At 35.3% G+C, this 24,227-nt stretch overlaps 1 protein-coding gene across 1 annotated transcript in view; it reads right to left on the bottom strand.

The window, feature by feature from the left end:
- LUZP2 (leucine zipper protein 2) overlaps positions 1-24,227 on the bottom strand; it is a 438,414-nt gene that overhangs the window by 209,078 nt on the left and 205,109 nt on the right. The window contains 4 exon segments of the mRNA XM_024118909.3: positions 3,445-3,507; positions 10,152-10,233; positions 16,705-16,775; positions 20,503-20,620. Coding sequence (XP_023974677.3) covers positions 3,445-3,507; positions 10,152-10,233; positions 16,705-16,775; positions 20,503-20,620 — 334 coding nt within the window.

Genomic DNA, 24,227 nt, shown 5'->3' with positions numbered 1-24,227 from the left:
TTGTGATTGAGGAAGACCACTTACTGTGTAATTTTGTGATCATAATATTAACAAAATAATGACAATAGTAATAAAAATACAACCACAGTTTAATATTTTCTAGCATTTATCCCCCAAATCATACTCAATCCTTTGCTCAGTCTTACACTTAGAATTTACTGTTTTCTCTTTTGAGATGTAGACCCTACAGGGAATTGACTTCTAATAAAGTAGATTATCAGAAGAATTAATTTCTGATACATATTTTTCACTAATCTCTTATTTTTTTTTTTTTTTTCCGGTACGCGGGCCTCTCACTGCCGTGGCCTCTCCCGTTGCGGAGCACAGGCCCCGGACGCGCAGGCCCAGCGGCCATAGCTCACGGGCCCAGCCGCTCCGCGGCATGCGGGATCCTCCCGGCCCGGGGCACGAACCCGCGTCCCCTGCATCGGCAGGCGGACTCTCAACCACTGCGCCACCAGGGAAGCCCATAATCTCTTATTTTAATACGGGGGAATGCCTTAGAGTCTTCAATATTCAGTTTAGTCAGATATCTTGGTGCAGTAAGAAACATTTTTTTAAATATTTTGAAGGCACTAAAACACCACTACATGCACTAAAAGGAGGTACTTTTGCATATTTTCTTTTGTCTTTGTATGATAAAAATTTTCTCTAAAATTTGACAAGGCTTTCCCCTGATTGCTTCAAACCTCAACATGTTGGGAAAAATTACATATAAACCAACACAATTTTTCAAACTTTACTGACATCATTCCATCATTTATGAATTTCTAGTAAGGTGATTTGGTACAAAGAGATACACACTGTGGCAGAATAGATTTGACTTGTCTGTTCCATGAAAGAGAATATAAGCGGAGAAGCAGAAGGCTTGGACCTGAACTTTGGAGACCCCCTAAATCTCAGTAAAGCTTCTGTGAGTAAAAGCAATCCCAGACACAGGTTAAATGTGATGTCCATGTGAAGACATAGATACCCACAGAGACAGATAAAATAAAGGAGCTTGAAATACTGTGATTAACTCATAGCTATACTCTTTACAGTCTCACTCTTAATTTTCTTGGTTTAAAAAAAAAATCTCCTATTTCTTTTTCTCAGGCATCCTCACTTTGCTATCCATATTCTCCAAATATTCTCCGATGTTCTTTCCCAGTTATGAACACAGTCTTTGAATTATGGGGTCCCATGTATTCCATTCCAGGTATGACTGCCAGGATGGAAAAATCAAAATGCTTTCAGCCCTACACAGCATTTGCCTAAAAATAAAATCTAAATATTTTCCCCCTCCAAGGGATGAGGTAAATCTTAAAAACTAAATGCCTAGCTGCTAACATAAGAGTGCCTTTTAAGATATTTACGTTCACATATGAAAAAAATATGATCATTCTTTAATAACTTTTCAGAAGTCCCTTCTTAAATTGGGACTTCCCCAATATCCTCACTCAGAAGTCATTCAGGATATTTCGATCTTCTCCCAGAAATCTCTTTATACCTGTATGATCTCCCTCACCGCTCTGTATTTTGTTTAGTCAATTTGCCTTTTTATTTTATTACTCCTGAACAAAAATCTTTCAGGTAGTGTCCATATAATTTTACTGTGCAGAGTATGGGCCAAGTATTTTGTTTAACCTCTACATACTGATTATTTGTCAAAATAACAAACCTAAAATTTCAAGGAATTAATAAAAAGGAGTCAGATTAAAAGCATTCAGTTGATAATACATGTTCACCATTAGTTTTTGTTAGAGAAGTCAAAGACTTTTCTGGTTATCAAGTATCATCTTGCTGATTTTCAATATGATGAAAGTAAATAGTAGCAAATTTAATTACAAAGCTTACTTTTGGCAGCCATTACTTCTGAAGTGTTGTATTGCTTTTTAAATTATTCTAGCCTATACACTTAGAAAATTAATATTAAACTTAAAAAATGATCCCATGGAAGGAAAGAAAATATTTTGTTAATCCTCATAGGTACCTGATATGAATAATTTATAGTTTGGTTTTAAAAGAGCTTCCTCCTTAGATTCTAGATTTTTAAAAAATTATGTAAGATGAAAAGTTAACTGATAATACATACACAGAGATATAAATTAGCCCATAATCCTCTCATTCTTATACAACGGGGTTCATGTTGTTGTGTGCGTGTGTGTGTGTGTGTGTGCATGGATGTGTGTTTACACGTCCAAATGTACTTTCTTTCCTGTTTTAATACTGGCTTTAACATTGTTTTAAACATTCCCTTTGTCTTAAATGATACATGGAAAGTTTTAGACTTGAGTAATCGGGCCCTCTCTGAGCCCCAGAGAACAAGAAATTATCTAGTACAACCAGTATTTCGGTATCTCTAGTTTACTGACATTTTCCACCATAAACAGTAAATCCAAGATTTAGGCCTCAGGGAAAATATTATCAAGTCCATCTCATTAGACTTTCTTAAGAAGACTCAAAAGAAAAAATCATTAGAAAGAAATGAAAATACAATAGAATCATAAGGAAGACACTTAAAACTTTTCTTGCTTTCCTTTTTTCTATACATCTGTTTGCACATTTGATAAACCATTTTAATGTCATAATTAGAGTACAAATGCTGAATCTTGATACCAAGGCATTTGTATAGTCTATTTTTTAACCTGGGCATCAAGGTGGAAATGATATAGGAATAATGTAGCTCATCTGTATTTGAAGTGTCTCAAAAAATTGGAGGAAGGAAGCAAGGGAGGGAGGTAGGGAGGGAGGAAGGGGAGTAAAGGAAACGAGAAATGGCTAAAGCAGTTGAGTTGGGATTTAAAATCCACCTTAGTGGGCTTGATAAAAGAAGACGTATCTTTAATTAATCATGGTTTAATAGTTCTAAATAACTAATTTCATTCAAGGAAAAAAAAAGAAATAAAAAGGTGGAAATACAAATGTGATGGAGAAATCTTAGAAAATAAAGTAGTTATGTAACAGGGTAGACAAAAAGTCAAAAGGAGGAAAAAGCATACAGCATTTTATAGGATCCTTACATTTTAAAGGCTGTAAGGAAAGTGGTTACAGCTTATTTATTTCAAATCTACATCACTCTAAGATTGCCTCACATAAATTTTTCATTCTAGATTGACTTTTCCTAACATAAGGTCCATTTCTAACTAGCTCTCTTCTTCAGTGCCTGTGATGTCATTTGGTAGACAAATACATTTATAAAATAAAAATAAAATTTTAACATTGCCAAAGCAAAATATAATTAGAAGGGAAAATGACCTGGAGATGTATGAACTAATAACATTGTCAAATATATGTTAAAGTAGGGATTATATACTCAAGTTTTAACCTTATAGTTCCTCTCCATTAGTACTTAACTAAAGGACATATTTGCGTGCGATCATACCCCAGAGCTTATGGCAAATCAATATGTTTGCTTCTGTATATTCTTTGACTTGTATGAAATTTTCCTGAAATATGTCTTACCTCATTTTGGAGATCTCGGATCATTTTGTTCTTTCTCTCCATTTCAGTCTTTAAAAAAGCAATCTGAAAATAAATAGAATATCATGTAGACATATTTCAAATTCATTTCTATAGCTTTTATAAATTTATTTTCACAATTTTTGAAGTACAATAAAATTATCTCTGTCAACAAATACTGAAAAAGAACAAAGGGTTAAAATTTTCATTATCCATATTTTTATTGCCAAATTCATAAATATATCCACTAGGTATATCACATAACTTTTTCTTATGTAATAAAAGATTATTTTTTTTTTAAATTTAGTCTGTTTCTCTTTTGTAAATAAGTTCATCTAGGGGGCAGGGATAGTTAGGGAGTTTGGGATTGACTGTACACACTGCTATATGTAAAATAAATAACAAACAAGGATCCACTGTATAACAAAAAATGAAGAGGGGACAAGAGAATGATATGCTTGAGATGAGATTGGCCATGTGTTGCTAATTCTTGAAGCTAATTGATGTATTCATGGGGATTTATTACACTACTCCTTCCACTTTTGTGTAAGTTTGAAAGTCCCCATAATAAAAAAGTTTAAAAAAATTTTAAAAATTGAGAAATGCATGTCATGACTGTGATTCACTTACTTGTTTAAACTTCAATTTTTAAAAATGTGGTTCTTAAATAAAGCTAAATTCTAGGGTTGGGCCTAGGAATCTCTTTTCTTTAAACATGCTCAAGGTAATTTTTATATAAGGCCAGGTCTGAGAGCAATTGCATAGTGATGCTCCTGACCTCAAAAGCATGGAACGTTATAAATACTGTACCAGGGAAACCATGATGTTTCCTGCTGAATATGATACTGTCAGAATCTGTACCCTTAGGCCAGTTATTCAAACTGTATCTGTATAAACATTGCATCTTTATCTGCCTGACTACTTTGAAAAAGATCAGTATAGCACAGTAGCTAAAATATGAGACTCTATGGTCACTGAGGGTTCCCTATTTATGTGAATGTATGACAGTGGATGAAACATTCAATTTCTCCAATTTTCAATTTTCTGCCAGTCACAATTTTTTTAAAAAGTAAAAGGAACAGGTAAAATTAATTTTACTGATATATTTTATTTAATTCAATATATTCAAAATGGAATCATTTGACATGTAATGGATTAATGATGATAAACTGACTTTTTTTTTGCAATATATCTTTAGAATCCACTGTGTGTTTTACACGTACAGCATATCTCAGTTTGGACTAGCCATTTTATAATGCTCAAAAGCCTCCTGTATCTGGTGGTTATATATTGGATAACATAGTCTTAGAGGATTCCTGGAATGATGCAAAAGAGACTGGTAATATGGATTATCTCTATAGATAGATTAAGTCAGTGGAAATCAAATTTAGGAGTAAAGTTAATTTTTACCGTATATATATATAGATAGATTAAGTCAGTGGAAATCAAATTTAGGAGTAAAGTTAATTTTTACCGTATATATACACATTAAAAAAATAGTTCTGAAACCTTTCAAACATAAACAAAAGAACAAGAGTAATACTATGTAAAATGCTTCTGGGCCCACCCTAAGAATAAATATATATAAATGCTTTGTCCAACTTTCTTCAGACCTTGTAAAGAAAATGTTATAGTACTATTAAAGCCCCACTAATTTTAGTTCCTCCCCTCCCCCCAGAGGTAACCACTATCCTGGATTTGATGTGTAGTAGTCTTGTTCACTTTCTGTACATTATATTTGTTGTGCGTCTGTAAAGCTTTGCAACATGTATTAACACCTTGTCTTTTCTTCCTTGTACTACCATTTACTCAAAAGGTAACAAAACCTAAACCAAACAATTTTTGATGGTCCAACTACATGTAAAACAGAAGCAGAAGGCTGAGGACCACTATGTCCATCATTTTGGTCATAACAATTTTCAAGCTTACATTTGAATTAAGAAGATCCTCAGAGCAACCTGAAAATGTGAGTCACACTCATTGTCCCATTAGGGAGATAGTTCAATTTAGTAATTAGATAATATAATCAAGGGCAGCACATAAGAGTATCTGCTCTTAAATCTAAAATAGCACAATATTTACAGAATCAAATCCAAATGTTTTCCCTCTGTTTGAGAGTGAGCAATTACAATTATTTCATTCTCCCCTTCTTATCCAACTTTCAACTACATCAACTACAGTCTTCCTAGCAGAAAGAATAATTGTTGAATGATTTGCAACAATTAAAATATATACTTATTTAATCCTTAGTTAACCTAGAATCCTCAAATAGGGAGAAAAAGCACAAACAGTTTGAGTCTTTACCGAAGTTTGGAAGTGATGAGACCCAGTAGTATGAAATCTATTTTTTCCTAGATTCCACCAGATGCACATTTTATAAAAATCATGCTTTTACTAAATATATGTTATTCCCATATTTGTTAAGCTTTCTGTCAACTCTTTCTGGACTTTGACTTAGAAAATATCAGTCATTCAATTAAAAACATAAACACATTCCCTCCAAAAGATAAGTATTATTTATTTCTGCAGGTATTTGCATTTATTGATCATGATGATATATTTTGTTAATATAGTCTTGAATTTGTTCTTATAGACCTTTTACATGTACATTCATTAGTAGAAAAATAGCTGTTAGTTTACACATATAGCCATTAATTGATTTTGGAATCATAACTGATGAAGTTTGTAAAATGAGATGAAAGTTTTCAAATTTTTTCTATTTTCCAGAAAATATTTGCCTATATTTGAAGTTAACTGATTTTTAAAAATTAGTAGAAGTCACCATGAAAACTTTCTGGCTTTGAAATACTTGGGAAAGGGGGTCTTTTAGCAAAATAAAATTCCAACTGTGTTCAGCTATTCAAGTGCTGAATTTCTTCTTGCCGAAATTTTAGCATTTTATATTTATTTATCTAGAAATTTACATGTACATTTTTAAATGTATCAGGGAACTGTTGCTCATAATACCTTATTTGTTTGAATTCCTATTACAATTATGACTCTTAGCTCTTTTTTTAATTCAACATTTTAAAATTTGAGTCTGTCTTTCTATTCTTAATCTTTCTCATATCTTAAAGTCTTATAGTCTTTCCAAAGAACTTAAATTTACCTTTTTTTGTTTTCTATTTTATTATTGTCTTCAATAGTCTTTATAATACTCTCTTTATTGCATTGATGTTTGGCTTTTTAAATAACTTCTTGAATTTATGTTGCTAATCTTTTATTTTTCTGGAAAAATGCATTTAAAGCTATCAATTCACCTCAATTATTATATTGGCATGTAGTGTCTTCACTATTATTAAGTACTTCTTTATTTCTTTTATTATTTCTTATTAACCGAAGGGTTATTAGAAAATGTGTTATATATTTTCCAAACATAAAGAATTGTTTAACCATTTATAAAAATTTATTTTAAATTTTATAACAAAAGGATTGAATAAAATAGTGTATATGCTAGTCATATTTTTGAACATATATAACTTTTTGGATTATACATAGTATATTTCTATAAAATTTCTATAGATGTTCTGCATGTGCTTAAAAAGAATATAGTCACTTTTTTAGAGATTTCTCTATATATCTAATATTTATTACTACCAGTTGTATTTTTAAGATCTTTGTATTTGCCTATTTCTCCCTTCACTTATAGATTGATGGATATGGAAGCTGATTTGTTAAGTACATTTATGTTTATGATGGTTATAACTATAACCACCTCATTTTATTCATTTATTTTTCTTTGCTAGCATATAATGCTTTCTCTTACATTATATTTGTGCTTTAAATTCTATTTGCCAACACTAATATTGTTGTCAATCATTTACTTCTTTTATGTTGTTTTGCATGTATTTTCCTGTATTGCTTATTTTAAGTATGTGGTCTTCTCAGTTGTTAAAATTAGCACATTTGCATATACTGTCCTAATTTCTTAATTGTAGTTATTCTGTGTCTTTTAAAAATTATTATTTAAATTAACCCATTTAAATTATTGTTATTCTAATACATTGAAACTTTTGCCAAGAGTAATTCTTTTGCCTACATTTTTCTTTCAATTGGATAATTTATTTATTTTATTATTTTATTTTTTTCTTTCTATTGAGTAGACCAAATTTAGTTTAGATTCTACTATCTACTATATGCCAGATATAATTTTAGGGAAATTATGTATGTTATTTTAATTTTAATTATTCCCCAAATTCTTCAAATAAGGAAACTTGCAAAAGTTAAAGAGCTTACTCAAATTTACAGATAGTAGATGGTCCACTAGGAATTTAAACCCAGAATATTCTTATTCTGTAGCACATGTTAGGTTATGAATACATATAGGGTGTTTCTGGTTTAGTAGAGTATTTTGGGGTGGGAGAGGAAAATCCTCCCTCAAGATTCAATGCTGAACTTTAAGAAAAGCACTACAAGGATTCTGAGGTGAGGATAAAGCTGACTCGGCCAGTCCTGTCTCCTCCTTCTTCTCAACTATGCATCCTTTATCCCCACTTTTGCCATACTTTACTCTTCTAACTTTTGTTGAGCTCTTTCAAGTGTTAGAGCTTTCTTCTTTTGGGATGTTAGACACAGTGTGCATAACATATTGGAATAAACACAGGTTCATGACTTGGCTTCTCCAAATGCTAGCTGTGTAAATACAAGCAAGAGTTATTCCTTTTCAGAACAACAACAACAACAACAACAACAACAGTAGTGTTCAGTTTTATTGTGAGAATTTGAGAAAACAGTATGTGTGAATATTTCTATTCTGTTCTAACTGTCATTATTTGCGACCGGGCTATGAAGAAGTTGAGATTACATGGGATTGCAATTAGGGTTGCTCCTTATGCTGGGTCAGATTTTGAGGGGAGGAATCCACATGATAGTGCTAAAAATATGCCTGTTCTTTTATGTAACACCCGCTGTCCAACGAGCCAGACAGTAGTGTTCAGTTTTATTGTGAGAATCTGAGAAAACAGTATGTGTGAATATTTCTATTCTGTTCTAACTGTCATTATTTGCGACCAGGCTATGAAGAAGTTGAGATTAAATGGGATTGCAATTAGGGTTGCTCCTTATGCTGGGTCAGATTTTGAGGGGAGGAATCAACATGATAGTGCTAAAAATATGCCTGTTCTTTTATGTAACACCCGCTGTCCAACGAGCCAGACACTAGGACACCTTGTAGGTTAGCAGTGAGTGTTGCCATGGCATAACACAGAAGAACAAACATGCTCATCCTTACAGGTGGGCTGGACAGATAACAGTGAATTTATTAACAAGAAATAATCCTGCACCCAGGAGAATCAACAGCCATTATTACAAAGACTGTCTCCAAGAAGCAGGTACCCCAGATGACAGACAGGGCTAAGTTTCAGAAGCAAAACTTTATACCCTAATCCAGATTATTCAAGGAAGGCTTGCAAAAGAAAGGCAGGATGACAAGTCTTAAAGGGGCTGGGATCCCAAGTAATCAACCTGGATGGAGACCTTGTATTAGTCCTGTTTCTAGCTTCTGTAAACTTGATGCTTTAACATCTACCTTCCACATATACACAGACTAGCCTTGTTATGGACAACTCAATAATATGCTTGAGTCATCCTATCTTGACCTCCTGCCTTCCTCATCGCTGCTCCTTCCCCACCCACTCTTCCTGGTGGTAAGCTTTTCAAATACACACTAACCAATACAGAGCATAGAACTCCAGCCACCCCTTGTACTGGGTTCTCACACTTCAGGCGACTATCCACCTGCCTTAATCACCCCAGGGCCGGGTACCAGACAAATAGTCTCTGTGCCCCAGAGCCTGCTGAAATCATTCAAATGGGCCAATCCTCGGCCTGCTTACCCTGCCCAGCCCATTCCTTCCCACAGAAACCACAGTAAAGGCTCTTGTCCACAGTTTCCCTGCCTTCCTTTGCCTTGTGCCTGACCTGGTGCTTCCCTGCATGGTCCCCGGTCATGTGGCATGCCCCCCTCTTGGGAACTGTGAGAAATAAACTATCTTTCTAAAGGTAGTTGTTTCCTGATCTATTGGTCTTACTATACCTCAAATTTTCTATTAATATACTATATTTTGAAATAGATTCAGGTCCTCGAACAAGATAAAAGGTTCAATCTCCATAAATGGTACATAAGTGCATGTGGGGAATGAGGTAGAAATCTAGTTTTTAGCACTACTATCCAGGGCACCATCTCTCCTGTCCATGGTGAATATTAGTTATAAGAATTGAAAGGTGAGGGTCAATAGAACATCATTTTGAGAGAGAAAATCTGGAGAGAAGCTTGATTCTTAAACTTTGGGGTGTCTCAGAATCACCTGTGTAGTTGATTAAGTAAGCAGATGGTGCGGCTCCACCCTTGGGAGATGTCTATTCAGTGGATGTAGGGTATGGCTTAGGGATCTGTATAGCTTAACTTAGTTCAAAGTCACACCCCAAAATTCAAGAGCCACTGATAGGGGGCCTGACACCAACACTCTTGCCCTGAGTTTTTCAACCATAAATAAGGGTTGGGAATTAGAAGACCCCTAAGAATCAAATACAATGAAAATATTTTTTTGGAATGATTGCTGCTAAGTATTTTTGTAATCTTGTTGATTGCGTTTTTTTCATTGTACTTTCATTTATATTTGTCACAGGTGTATTTGTTCCATAATGTTTTAGGGAAAAAAGTTAACAATTTTCCAGCCCCAAAGCAAAAGACACAGAAAAGAAACACTTACAGTAGCCTGCTGTTTTTCTGCTTTCTCAGTTGTCTCTTTAAGCTGATTTTCCAGGGCCTCCTGGAGAGACTTCATTTGTTCTCTTGTTTAGTAGAAAATAGAGAGCAAAAGAGAGACATGATAGAAATCTCTTATTTCCTATTTACACGATGAAAGGAGGTTTTGCTGTATATATACATTTAGGAAACATAACTAGAATATATAGAGCCACGGTTAAACATACAAGATGTATCTCAGGACTCCGGTAATAAAGAGTCTTCTCTCCCATGCAAGCACTAAAATCAAGCTGTATTTAAGGGAAATTGCCTTGCTATTGTGTCTTATAAGAATCCTACTGTGTGATTCATCTGTGAGCTGCATAATGTGTTAAATCTAATCGATATAATAATTAGAGTTAGAAAGCTAATTTTAGTGACAGCATGCCAGGGTGTGAACACGCTGTTTAGAAAAAAAGTTACCATAGACTTGCTGATGGGATAAAATTATCATTCCCTTGGATGCTCTACATTAACTAATTCTAAAGCATTGTGTTTTAGACATCCTGTATAAGGTCTGAGACTTCTTGTAAAAACAAAGAGAAAAAAGCCTTATTTTTAATGTGAAAGCTGCCTCATTTATTGGGGATAATAAAAAATACGTTTGCACATATATACATATTGTATCTCAAGTTCAGTAGGACATATGGACCCTGTCTCACATTAAAAATATAAATATTTTCATAAATATGAATTCCCCTCAAGGGTTTAGGATTTTCTCAATTATGACAAATTTTATTATATTTCTATGCCTTCACTTTATCACCTAAGCTATCACTTCAAAAAGTTCAGATAGGGCTTCCCTGGTGGTGTAGTGGTTGGGAGTCCGCCTGCTGATGCAGGGGACACGGGTTCGTGCCCCGGTCCGGGAGGATCCCACCTGCCGCGAAGCGGCTGGGCCCGTGAGCCATGGCCGCTGAGCCTGCGCGTCCGGAGCCTGTGCTCTGCGACGGGAGAGGCCACAGCAGTGAGAGGCCCGCGTACAGCAAAAAAAAAAAAAAAGTTCAGATAGCAGAAAACAGTATATGAATGAGTGAGTGTGTGTGTAGGTGTGTGTTAAGTATGACTAGAGGAATAAACTCCTTCAAAGCAAGAGCAACAACCAAACAGAAACCTTTTCTAGTCTTAACAGTACACAAACTATAATTCCCAGTCTAAAGCCAAAAGACAACTTCTGGAACAAAAATATTTTCTTGGTGTGTAACCACAATAAAGAGACTATGGGATAGGAAAGCACGTTCTTAGACTCATTTTTTTTTTCACCTATAAATGGGCACAATAATAGAACTACCTCTTAGAAGATGTAATAGAGGCAAAATGCTTAGCAAATGGCTGGAAAATAATCACTTAATACACGAGACCATTATCACAACTACGGACACCACTTGAGGTCCCTGTGTTCATTCTTTGACCACCACATCCTGCACAACCACAAGCTGCTCTTTCATCCAGAAGGACTTAATGATGCCTCCAGATTTCTTACTCTAGAAACTATTAGGTCCCAGTTTCAATTTTAGGAATATCCATGAGAGTCTATATAATCGCTGGAATCAATCTGGATTTTGTTTATCAAGGCAACGTATAACAGGAACAAGTTATAAAATAATTACAGTCACTTTGGTTTTTAGATGATTTATGCTTGTTTGGGTAAAGCTTTAACATGCTTTTGCTTAAAGTGGATTTTAATTCTCAGCTTCCATTATGGCCTCAAACAGGTTTTATTTATCAGAATTGTTTCACATGTAGACTTCCATTATTTCTCCTGATATTTTCCACAAAGAGCATGTGTGGCATGATATAATACAAAATAATAGTAATATTTACATATATTGTAGGCTTACAGTATACCAGGCACTCCATAAAATGGAAAACTGATACATAAAGAGGTGGTGGAATTGTGTTCTGCAGCCTATGTGCTCAAATTCTAGAGAGTCATTATACTGCCCCTACTGAGGGAGACAGACAGAGAGAAAGAAAGAAGGATCTACGTTCTATTCCTAACACTCAAATCTTCAACAAGTAATGAATAAAAATGCAATAGGACTATTATATTTCCAACTAGAAAAAAGTTATAATAAAATCTTGTAATACTTATTCATCATTTCTGGATTTTAAAATTCTCATTTTTATTTTAAAGTGATACATATATTTTAAAATTAAATGATAAAATTCATATATTTTATAAAAATTAAAATAAGTGTTTATATATGTGTATATATATATATATATATATATATATTCAAAAATGCCCACATACTGACATCTATAGGCAATAGGGAGTAAGAAAAAAATAAGTTGCAAAAGCTGTTAAAAGCTGGAGAAGGTAGAGAATTCTCATTTTCATGGCGAGGAAAGCTATCAGACAGAATGGCAAAGCGGGACTTTTGAAACTTCTGAATCTCTCCATCTCCTTTTTCAGACTTATTTCTGCACATTCTCACTGCTCCCATGCTTTAGGTGGCCCCAAACTCCTGTCCCACAACTTGCTCAGTTCTACTCCGACCACCCCCCCCCTCCACCAAATGGGATTTGCACAAACTACGTAGAGCTCCTCTTGGGCCCTATTTGGCACTGAACTGAACCTTGAATTCTAAAGAACTGTTGGCTCCAGCGACACTGTGATAGGGTTTCTCGGATGTTGAGTACACTTTAGCATGGAATTTCATGGTTACAAGGGATTTTAAAAGGCAGCTGTTTCACACATCTTCCATCCCCAATTATAAATATAAAAATGCCTCACCCTACAGGAAGGTATTCTTTTCATGTGGTTACCAGATTGTATTGTCATAACATCACAGATAGAAACCTTGCCACTATCTCAGGCATTCTTTTCCTTTACAGAGAACTCGATATACTAAAATCCATTAGTACACAGAGTCCAAAACTGCCTTCTCAAAATCTCTACCCACCATCCACCGTAGACAGTAAAATATTTTATTCCTTTTTATTTTCAAGACAGCTTTTCAGAAACTTCAGGGTACTCTCCTATCTCCCAGGGTCTCTATTTCTTGGTTACATACTCTCACTCCTCACATAGTATGGCTTAAAAGTCTCTCCATCAACCGGAGGGCTCTTCTATGAATATTACCTAAGCTGTCTAAATATTTCTGAAATGTAACAATCAAGGGTCAATGCAGGGCTTCCCTGGTGGCGCAGTGGTTGAGAGTCCGCCTGCCGATGCAGGGGATACGGGTTAGTGCCCCGGTCCGGGAGGATCCCACATGCCGCGGAGCGGCTGGGCCCGTGGGCCATGGCCGCTAAGCCTGCGCATCCAGAGCCTGTGCTCTGCAACGGGAGAGGCCACAGCAGTGAGAGGTCCGCGTACCGCAAAAAAAAAAAAAAAAAAAGAGTCAATGCAACTTTCTCCTTCTCATGTAAAAGTATGCGTGCATGTGCACACACACACACATACACTACACACACAAACACACATATACACATTCCTTTCTCTGTACCTCTTTGGCAGAAAGACATGCTGCTCTCACTACCTGGTTGTTTACGACCATGCCATATCCTCTGCGTTTACTTACTTACAATCTAGTACAGCTACACAGAGGGACTTTATTAATTGCCTGTTGGTTACAATTCTAAGAAGGAAATCTAACTGATTCAGTTTTGTTTTGGTAGACACCTATGAGGTAATTAACTGTAGCCAGTGATGTCAGAGACACATAAAAGCAGCATGACTTCTAGGGACTACTTCTCTAGGTAAGGCCCAGGTGGCAAGGATCCCAGAGGACATGTAGTTACTGAGAACTGGGTGTATAGCCAAATGGCATCTGCAATACATTTTAGTCTTTCAGGCTCTGATAATATTTCTAAATTTGCCATTAGTTAATACTTTTTATAGTCTGAGATAATTTTTTTCTCTTTTACTGTTTATTAATCTCTTTTATTTTGGAAATGAGATATATAGCCTCCTTCACATTCAGATAACCATGATTTTTATAACTCTAAACAGCAAAAACTAATATATCAAATGTATTATACTTTGGAGAAATCACCTATTGTTAGGATTTATTGAATTTTCCATGCTGACTTTGTGTACATTATACAAGTTATGCATTTTAACAAATTTTATAATTTTGGATAAAACTTTGAAATCACAATACCAAAATATATGCTCCATTTAACACATTCATCGAAAAACTTGGTCCATCATCTGGCTATCCGTATACCATGCCAAATGTAGAGATGATGGCCTGAAATTCTTAATAACTCTAACCATGTTTTTCCTCATTTGCCTGGATATTTTGTGTGTCATGTAGAAACAACCATAGATAATTTAAGAAAATATCAGTAAGCTAAAGGAATAGGTTTTTCCTTATTCACATCATGCATAAGCCTGTCTCTTCATCTGTGTCTCTCCTGCAATAAAGAAAGGCTGATTTCATTGCTCTTTCACTCCATGGTCCTCACTGATGAGATCTCTCTGTCTCTTCTCTAGGGGACCTTTCCTCAACCTGGTCTATGACTCTTTCTTTCTGCCTTGAACAATGTTGTCAGAATGATTTCCCTAATATAATTCTTTAATTATATCATTCTTTTACAGAGCTACATGAATGGGTTTTCTGTTGCTTATGCTGAAGTCCACTCTGAGCTAACCTTTAAGAGTGGTCCCAGTCTATGCACAACAGCTTTATTTTCTGATCTTTCCTGACTCAATCTGTCTTCTTCAGTCACTGCAACCCTCTCACTGGTATTGCACATGCATTATGCAGAAGTCATTTCTATTTTTATGTTTTTGTTTATTATTTTTTCCCAACATGGAAGACACTTCAAAAAGTGATAATTTTCAATGACTCTTGGTCTGTTTTTGTAATAGGGAAGAACCTTTTGTATTCTATTACAAGTTGATCACTAAAGGGATGTTGCCTATAAGCTTAAATTATACGTAATGGTCCATCTCTGGGAACTCTGCCTCCCAGGTAATGAGCATTAAGCTAAAATACTTTTGTTTAGCTCACAGGAAACATCCTGACCAAGTCTACCTGTGAGTGACTGCAGGGAAGAAGAAATGAACACATCCCCTCCGGAGGCTGCCGTTTTAGTATATAAAAGGAGTCTGAATTCTAACTCAGGCAAGATGGTTCTTTGGGGCACAAGCCCACGATCTTCTCGGTTTTTATGGCTTTCTGAATAAAGTCACTATTTCTTGCCTCAAGGACTTGTCTCTCGATTATTGGCCTGTTGTGCAGGGAGCAGTACAAGCTCAGGCTTGGTAACATTTTGACTAGCTATTTCTATTGAAAATATTGTTTATAATTCTCCACTAACTCGGTGAATCACAAATACTTGTGTGATATTGAGCATAGGTGTTTTAAAAAGTGGATTATTTCAAACCAATAAAATAATTTAAAATCATGTAATTTTGGAAACATGCTCAGACCCATATTTTATATGACATCTTTTTAATATTGGACTCTGGAGAGAATTTCATGTTCAATAAATAGTGATTCCATTTAAATAATAACAAGAGTCAATATAAGATGCTTGATTTGATTTTTAACATGTCAACGCCTCAATGCCATGAGGTTTCTGGGTCAAGAGGCAAGGACAGTGGAGAAGATAGAAGATGGTGAGAAGGGACTACACAGTGTAGCATCTGTCAACTTTTTAAACAGCTTTTTGCTTTGGATCAGTAAACTATCTTGAAAGGGTATGGCTGTGGGTAAGACACGGCAGAGCAAATTCCAATGAACACAACTCTCATCAATTCACTTAAGCATTTTGAGCAACAATTTCCCATTTACTGAATGGGGACAATAATATTTAATCTACACTTGTGGTGTTGAAACAAGAAAAAAATATATAAAGCATCTAGTAGAGCCTCCAGTAAATGTATAACAAATAACAAATGCTGGCTTGTTTCTACCTTAAAATACCTTGGCTTTTTTTTTTTTTTTCTTGAGAAGCAACTTCAAGTCCTATAGTTTTTTTAATACTGCATAGAAATCTAGCTTATAGTTCACTTCCTTCCAAAATAAACACGGCAACAATAATAAAACTGTTCCAATTCTACTGCGTTAAGTTTATCCCATTTCTTACCACCCCCCACCACTATCGCCACGATCAAGTTTTGATACTATTAAAAACAGCCAAAATCCTCTACAAGTTATAAACTTCAGATCACAGAATCTGAAAAAAAAAAAAAAAGCCCACTGATGTCATTGTTATTGGATCTATTGATGGGCAGACTTATGTGGGCCCATCTTAGTGGGACAATAAAGGAAAGTACTCCAGATCCTTAACAGGTGAATTGAGATCTGCAGACAAGCAGCATCAGTATCGGGGTCACCCGTCACCAGGGAACGTGTTAGAAATGCAGAATCTCAAGCGCCACCCTACACTTATTTTATAAGGATCTACATTTGAACAAGATTCTTATACATTAAAGTGTAAGTAAGAATATAAAGAAATGAATGCATTTAGAATAAACTTATTCTTGTGAAGTCTCTGAATGGAGTTTGGCTATGGAGAAAAAGAACTAGGAAAATAAAAGGAAAACACAGCCTTACCTTTGTTTCTGACCTACTTCCAGAAGCTTCTGAACATCAGTTTTGGCAGATTTCTCATCATTTTTCAAATTCTGATAAGAAAAGTGGGAAAAGGAAGTCTTATTCAGGTGATAAATTGAAACTTACTTTACTTTTGTGTTTATGGCACAAGGTGTGGCTGCACATATGCCCTGAAATAAGAATGTGCAAATGAGGCCATGATGGTCCCCATGGCTCTCAGGATGCACATAGGCTCTCAGGATGCACAATTTATGACACCAAGTGGTGCAAGTGCTGCACAGTGAGTGAAAGGGAATGAACTGAGATTCAGCCTTTAGAGGTTCAGTGGAGGAGAAAGTCCTCTCCAAAGACCTAGGTCTCTTTATAAGTGAATATAAAACATATCTTCTGCTCTTCATTTGAAGTTTTACTATGTTCTCTGCAGGCATGTTAAACTGGTTCTGGCATAGTTTCTACAAACACAAGGGGACATAAAAGGCCTCCCTAAATAAGCTAAGTAATAATACATGAGGATGAAAGCAGTCAAATGGCATGCACCTGTTTGGTCTTGTCTATTATTTACGAGTAACGCATTAAAACGCATAGAAAAACTAGGGCCATTTAAAATTGTAACTGTTCTGTATAGATAGTGTATTAAAGAAAAAAAAAGACCACCTCAGTCATTACTGTTTATTTACTCTGGCAAATTCAGCATTGACAGACCATGAATTAAAAGAGAAAAGCCCACTGAGCTTTTCTCATTAGAGACTCTGACCCGTTAATCCTTCCCTGAAAACTTTCTTATTTATACTTAGTATATTATTTAACAGGGTAACCTATCCTTTTTGATATTAAAAGCTGAAACAGAGGCAATAATATTGTTTGTAAAAAGAGCAGCTATGACAGGTAAGGAACTGACAATAACAAGAATGGCAAATATGTTGCTTACCTAATATTTATTTAACAACAAAGCCATAGTGTCTGACTTCACCAATTTTTCAGCCTAATGCTAGAAACAATTTTCATGTAGTAAGTTAAGCATTCTGATATGGATGTGGTGGGGTGAACATCACAAGAGAACCCTTTTCCCTAAAATGACTGATTGATATCATTATTAGGAAGCAGCCAATAAAAGGTTCTCTGTTTATTTGAAGAGAGTAGCTTGACAGAAAACACAAAAAAGCAGGTTTGGGGGAAAATCACCAATCATGGGATTTACAGTTCAAAGTGCATCATGGCCATATGACCTGGGACAGGTCACAAAATCTGCACTTTGGCTTCCTTATCTGATAAACAGGGATGAGAATTTTGAAAGCCTACATTAGGCAGTTACTGGAAAACTCAAAGGGGATAATAGATGTGTGAAAGCACTTGGTGAAAAGTATAATAAAAATATGCTTATTCATTTTACCATCTGCTACACTCCAGGCATTCTGAAGGAAACAAAGATTAAAAGGGCATGGCACTATCCTCAAGAAATTAAAAACAAAACAAAACATGAAATGAAGAAATGAAAATATGAAGAGGGTAGGTATGCAGATGAGGGTCTGAAAAATGTATGCAATTAGAAGAACTCATGAGTATTTGAATATTATTTCCCCAGCAATGTCCAGAGAAGTGGGGTATACGTCTTGGAAAATAATTTTGATGACTTTAAGGATACCAAAGATTGATATACCTACTACTTAATTAATACAATGTTTATTTATGGATCTATATTGTGATGCCATCCAGGTGCTATGGTTACAGAGGTGAACAAGGCTTTCAAAGCTCATGTCTTTATGAAGCCCCACTGGAAAAAAATGTGTACAATGGGCAATATATTTATTTATTTACTATGAGTTTGAAACCTGGAATCAACATTTATTAGATGCATGACTTTGGGAGATTCCTGTGGCCTCTTTGAATTTTGTTTCCTCACTGTACAATGAGTAAAATATTATCTTATTTTGTGAAAAGTTTGTTGAGGGGATTTAATAAGGTAAAAATTAAATAAAAAAACACCTTGCACAATGGCTGTCACAAAATAAATAAAAGGCATTTTAAAAGATTGCAATTACATTTAGTGATAGATGTATTACCCTTTCAAAAAGTAACTCCACAAAATTGTACATTTATTTCAAGTAATTTCCTAGACTGTAATTCTATGTCTTTTTTTGGGATTCCATATATGTGTGTTAGCATATGGTATTTATGGTATTTGTTTTTCTCTTTCTGACTTACTTCACTCTGTATGACAGTCTCTAGGTCCATCCACTTCACTACAAATAACTCAATTTTGTTTCTTGCTATGGCTGAGTAATATTCCATTATATATATGTGCCACATCTTCTTTATCCATTCATCTGTCGATGGACACTTAGGTTGACTTAACTTAGGCTGCTAGTATAGAGATACTGAGTGTCCTGGCTGGAAGTACTGACCACTCATGGGCATTTATTTCACCATAAGCTTGAAAAATTCTCAACGTGCCAGGTGTTTCATGCCTCTAAGAAGGTGCAGGTGTCCTAAATATTCTTTGAAGTCTCATAAAACTTGTGAATTTCTACTTAATGAAAAGGTAGCATTCTGCCCTCAACTTCCTATATGGCAATCAATATGCACCCATTTTCATCCTAGTCGGTGCGTTCCTAATGCTCTGTGCAAACTTCTACCATAGAACTGTTATTCCTGCACTGTTACCATCTTGCTACCTGTCACTGTATCATACTGGAGTGTGAGTAATTTTTCTGCTATTTTCATGTTCTCAAGATGTAATACAACTTCTGGAACAAGAGCTTGGGTGTTGGGTTCAAAATACCAGATCCACCTCCTTTCTCTGTGCTCTCAGATTCCGAGCCCTTTTCTAACTCTGTTTTCTCACCTGTAAAATAAGGCTAATAATAATCATAGCATAATCATCATGTGAAAATTAATTAAAAATTGGAGAAAGAGGACCTAACACAAGAGACCACATTCAATAAACTGTAGTGGTTACTGACACCATAATCATCATCATGGGACTAAAAAGCTAAGAACAATGGTGATTGCACAAGGTTCAGAAACTTGGTTCAGTGCGATAACTAACAGACCGGCCCTGGAGTCAGGATGCCTGCATTTAAACTCTGGTTTCCTTTGTGACACTCAAGCATGATTCCTCATGTGTAACAAGAAAACTCACATTTATAATGCCTACCCTCATTGATATATTATGAGAATTAAATCCTATAATACATGCAAAGCTTTTAGTATACAGTATTTATTCAATAAATACAATGTTAAAGTAAAATATTAAAATATATTCTCAGATATTTCAGAAACTTTTCTTATCAGATATAGATCTTGTCTTTGGTTTTTGATTTAGATTTCACTGAGTGCTAATACATTTTCACAGTTGACACTTTCCTTTGCAAGGCATTTACCCATCTTAGTAATGAGGTTTATTAAAGAATTTTCAGAACTATCCTTTGTGGAATTTAAAGTTCTCTTCAAGAGATCATTTCTATGTTCATTTATAACTCTTAGCCATAACTGCTTTTCATCATTTTGTAATATAAAAAACACAGGGGTCAAACTGATCTTAGAAACTGTGAGAAATTGATGGCTTTGCCAAGCACACAGTTTTCTCATTCCTGAATTTGCAAACCACAGATTCCCAGACTGCATTTCAAATGACATTTCTTTTCAAAGCTCATATAATAATAAATAATAACTCATGTTCAAGCCCAGAAATATATTCAAAACTGGTAAAAAATGCAGTTACATATACATGTTAACCCACTGAGACAGACCAGGTGACTCCTTACCCTTTGCTGCTGAGAAAATTAGTTTTCATCTCACCTGAAGGTTGACTTTAATTCCATCAAGTTCTCTTGATGTTTTTGTCAGCTGACGGAGGATGGTGCTTCGCTCCTTAAAGACTTGCTTCAGCTGCTTTTCTAGCTCTTCATAGTCCTGTCTAACACAGAAAGAAAAGGCATGAGGGCCCCCCAAATGCCTTCACTTGGCTCTAGTCATTTTGGCCATAATCACAGACCCTTGCATTTTAAGCAAAATCTAGATAAACTGAAACCTTAATTACTAGTATGTTTTGTTTTTATTAGTTCATCTAAAAAGGGAAAATTGAAATACCAGTTTTTTAAAGAAATGTTTCATTTTGCATTGAGGACTATCCAGGCTACAGACTTTCCAGAACAACACTGCACATCTTTTGCCTGTATAACATAGTTTATCAGATACCTCTTGGAAAATAGATATTTTCCATGACATTACACACTTTTTTCTAAGGTCCTTGAAGTTTTACAGCAAGAGATTTGATTTGAACCAATGTAGATCAGAGATGTAGACAGGTTCTGACACTTGGGGGACAAACTTGGGGGTGGAACCAGAGCAGAATGGAGGGGCTTTGCTTCGCCCTTGGTTTGTAGGGAATGAAGTGCACTGAAAAGGCACTCCTTTCAAAATCTCTATTGCTATTAAAGAAAATACCGCTAAAAATCAGTCAATAACGATAGTAATTACAGTGAAATTTGAACAGACTTGTTATCTATTACAATGAAGGAAAGACATCTCATTATCATACATATATATGTACTTTTTTTTTCCATTTTTCTCATATGGACTTTGCAAGATAATAAGACAGGTATTGTCATTCTAATTTTGCCGATATAAAAGACTGGGCTCAGAAAAATTAAGTTACTACCCTAAGATCCTACTTAAGGAATGAATGAACAAATAGTGTGTATATTTGTGTGTGTGTGTATTTATATATATTATAGCAAGTGTCCACGTGTGGGGGAAGAATGTAGCAAGGAAACAGTTGTCAGTGCAGCACAGAACTATACCTGATAGGGAAAGGTTAAAAATGATTAATTGGTACACACAGGTGATTAGAGATTAGAACCACGAATCCGGGGAAGAACTCCTGGTAAAAGTAATATAAAATATACGCATTTTGAAATATAAATAGAATTTAGCTATATGAATGGGGGAAAGCATGTGTAAATACTAATGAAAATGAGCTTACTGAATTAAAAAATAAATGCATAAATGTCAGAAGGTTTGGAGTAGAAAATGGGGGTAGAGAGATTCGCTGCTGAAATGAGGATGTGGAGAGCATGAGCAAAAGTATGCAAAACTCTTTTTTTGTTTGTTTGTTTTTTTGCGGTACGCGGGCCTCTCACTGCTGTGGCCTCTCCCGTTGCGGAGCACAGGCTCCAGACGCACAGGCTCAGTGGCCATGGCTCACGGGCCCAGCCGCTCTGTGGCATGTGGGATCTTCCCGGACCGGGGCACGAACCTGTGTCCCCTGCATCGGCAGGAGGACTCTCAACCACTGCGCCGCCAGGGAAGCCCTGCAAAACTCTTAAATGATGTTTAGGAGTATGGGCATTGTTTGGAAAACAAGGGGAAGACATGGAAGCAATCTCAATGTCCATCAACAGAGGACTGTATAAAGAAGATGTGGTATATATATATATATATATATATATATATATATATATATATATATATATATATACAATGGAACATTACTCAGCCATTAAAAAGAATGAAATAATGCCATTTGCAGCAACTTGGACAGACCTAGAGATTGTCATACTGAGTGAAGTAAGTCAGAGAAAGAGAGGTATTGTATGCTATCCCTTATATACGGAATCTAAAAAGAAATGATACAAACGAACTTATTTACAAAACAGAAACAGACTCACAGACTTAGAGAACGAACTTATGGTTACCCGGGGAAAGGGTGGGGGGAAGGGATAGTTAGGGAGTTTGGAATCGACATGTACACACTGCTATATTTAAAGTGGATAACCAACAAGGGCCTACTGTATAGCACAGGGAACCCTGCTCAATGTTATGTGGCAGCCTGGATGGGAGGGGAGTCTGGGAGAGAATGGATACATGTATATGTATGGCTGAGTTGCTTTGCTGTGCGCCTGAAACTATCACAACATTGTTAATTGGCTATACTCCAATATAAAACAAAAAGTTAAAAAAATATGACACAAATGAACTTATCTATAAAAAAAAAAGGAAATATAAAATAAAAAGTTAAAAAAATATGACACAAATGAACTTATCTATAAAAAAAAAAGGAAAAAAAAAAAAGGAATCAAGGGGAAGCAATTGAAGGGTTTTAAGCAGGGAGTGACATGGTCAGTTTTATGTTTTGGAAAGATTTCCCTGGCTAAAAACTGGGAAATGTACTGGAGGATGGAAAAATCTGGAGAAAAGGAGACTGTTAAGGAAGTTACCACTGAAATAAGCCACGGAAAAGACTTGTGGTGGCCTAAATTAGTTTAGAAGCAGTAGAGACAGGGAAGCTTGGCTGGATTTCAGCAAAACATACAAAACTGAATCAATAATGTATAATTAAAATTTTTTATTTTGTATGTGTGTTATAGGGAAAGAGTGGGAAGGAGTTAGTTATTAATGTTGCCATGTCTCTGGTTTAGGCAACAGTTAAACACAGCCCTTCACTGAGAGAGAATCCATTGTATGAACAGTTTTTTAGTCAAAGTTGGGTTGACAAGTTCAACATTAAACTTGTTGGAAAATAGCTCAAATTCTCTCATCTTTAGTTTCTTTGTCTGTAAAATGCAATGCTACTGGACCTCACACAGATTGTTATGTGTTAGTTGCAGCAACTTATGTAAGTTTTTGAACCCACAGTAGATAATTCATTTTTAAAAGTATAAAATATTTATGACTGAGAAATTTGATGAATTTACAGTCTTTCTGCAGAATTATAAAGCAACTGGGTCTACCAATGGCCTTAGTCATGATTAATAAATGCACCCCATCTGCAATAGGTTTCTATTACAATTCTTTGCCTTTTCTCATTTTTTAAATGCAGGTTTCTAACACTCTTCACATTCCTCTTGTTTGGAGGAAACTGGAATGCTCCACTGCGAGAGCCTCAATATTTCTCCCTGGCCTTGAGATTTTCACTGATGAACAGTAATCAGCCAGTAATAAGATAGCTATTAATGCCCCAGGTTTCCTTTCACACTTACTAGCAAAGTCAAATAATGAATAGCAAGGCACATTGTCATCTACTTCTAATTATACAACCTTACTTCATGACATGATTTTTTTTCCTGCATATTTGTGACAATAAACACATCTCTAAAATTATCTTAAGTGACCATAATAAATCACAGTGTTAGATTACAAGCATTGACAATGTATTATATGCAAGATGGTCTTACATATATTTATTCACTCATCTAATCTTCAGAACAACTCTATGAGATAAGCACTAGTATTAATAAACACTAGTATTAATTCCATTTTACTGCTGAAGAAATTGAGTCATAGGAATAATAATTTCCAAGAACATATCAAGGAAGTGTATCAGTCAGTCTCCAATGTCCACTGTGTTTGCCATTATACTGTTAAGAACATACTGATTGGCTAGGAGTTCTTTATAGATAAAAGTTCACTGTGCCCATCACAGAACTTATTCTGTGTGATTTCTTCCATCACTGTTGCATATATAAGTTTTCAGTATTTGGATTTATTTGCCATTTATTATTTGCCATTAGATAAAATTATGA

Source organism: Physeter macrocephalus, chromosome 16, assembly GCF_002837175.3.
Source record: "Physeter macrocephalus isolate SW-GA chromosome 16, ASM283717v5, whole genome shotgun sequence".
NCBI lineage: Eukaryota > Metazoa > Chordata > Mammalia > Artiodactyla > Physeteridae > Physeter > Physeter macrocephalus.
Note: the sequence above shows the minus strand (reverse complement) of the source record. Positions and strands in the feature narration are given on the sequence as shown.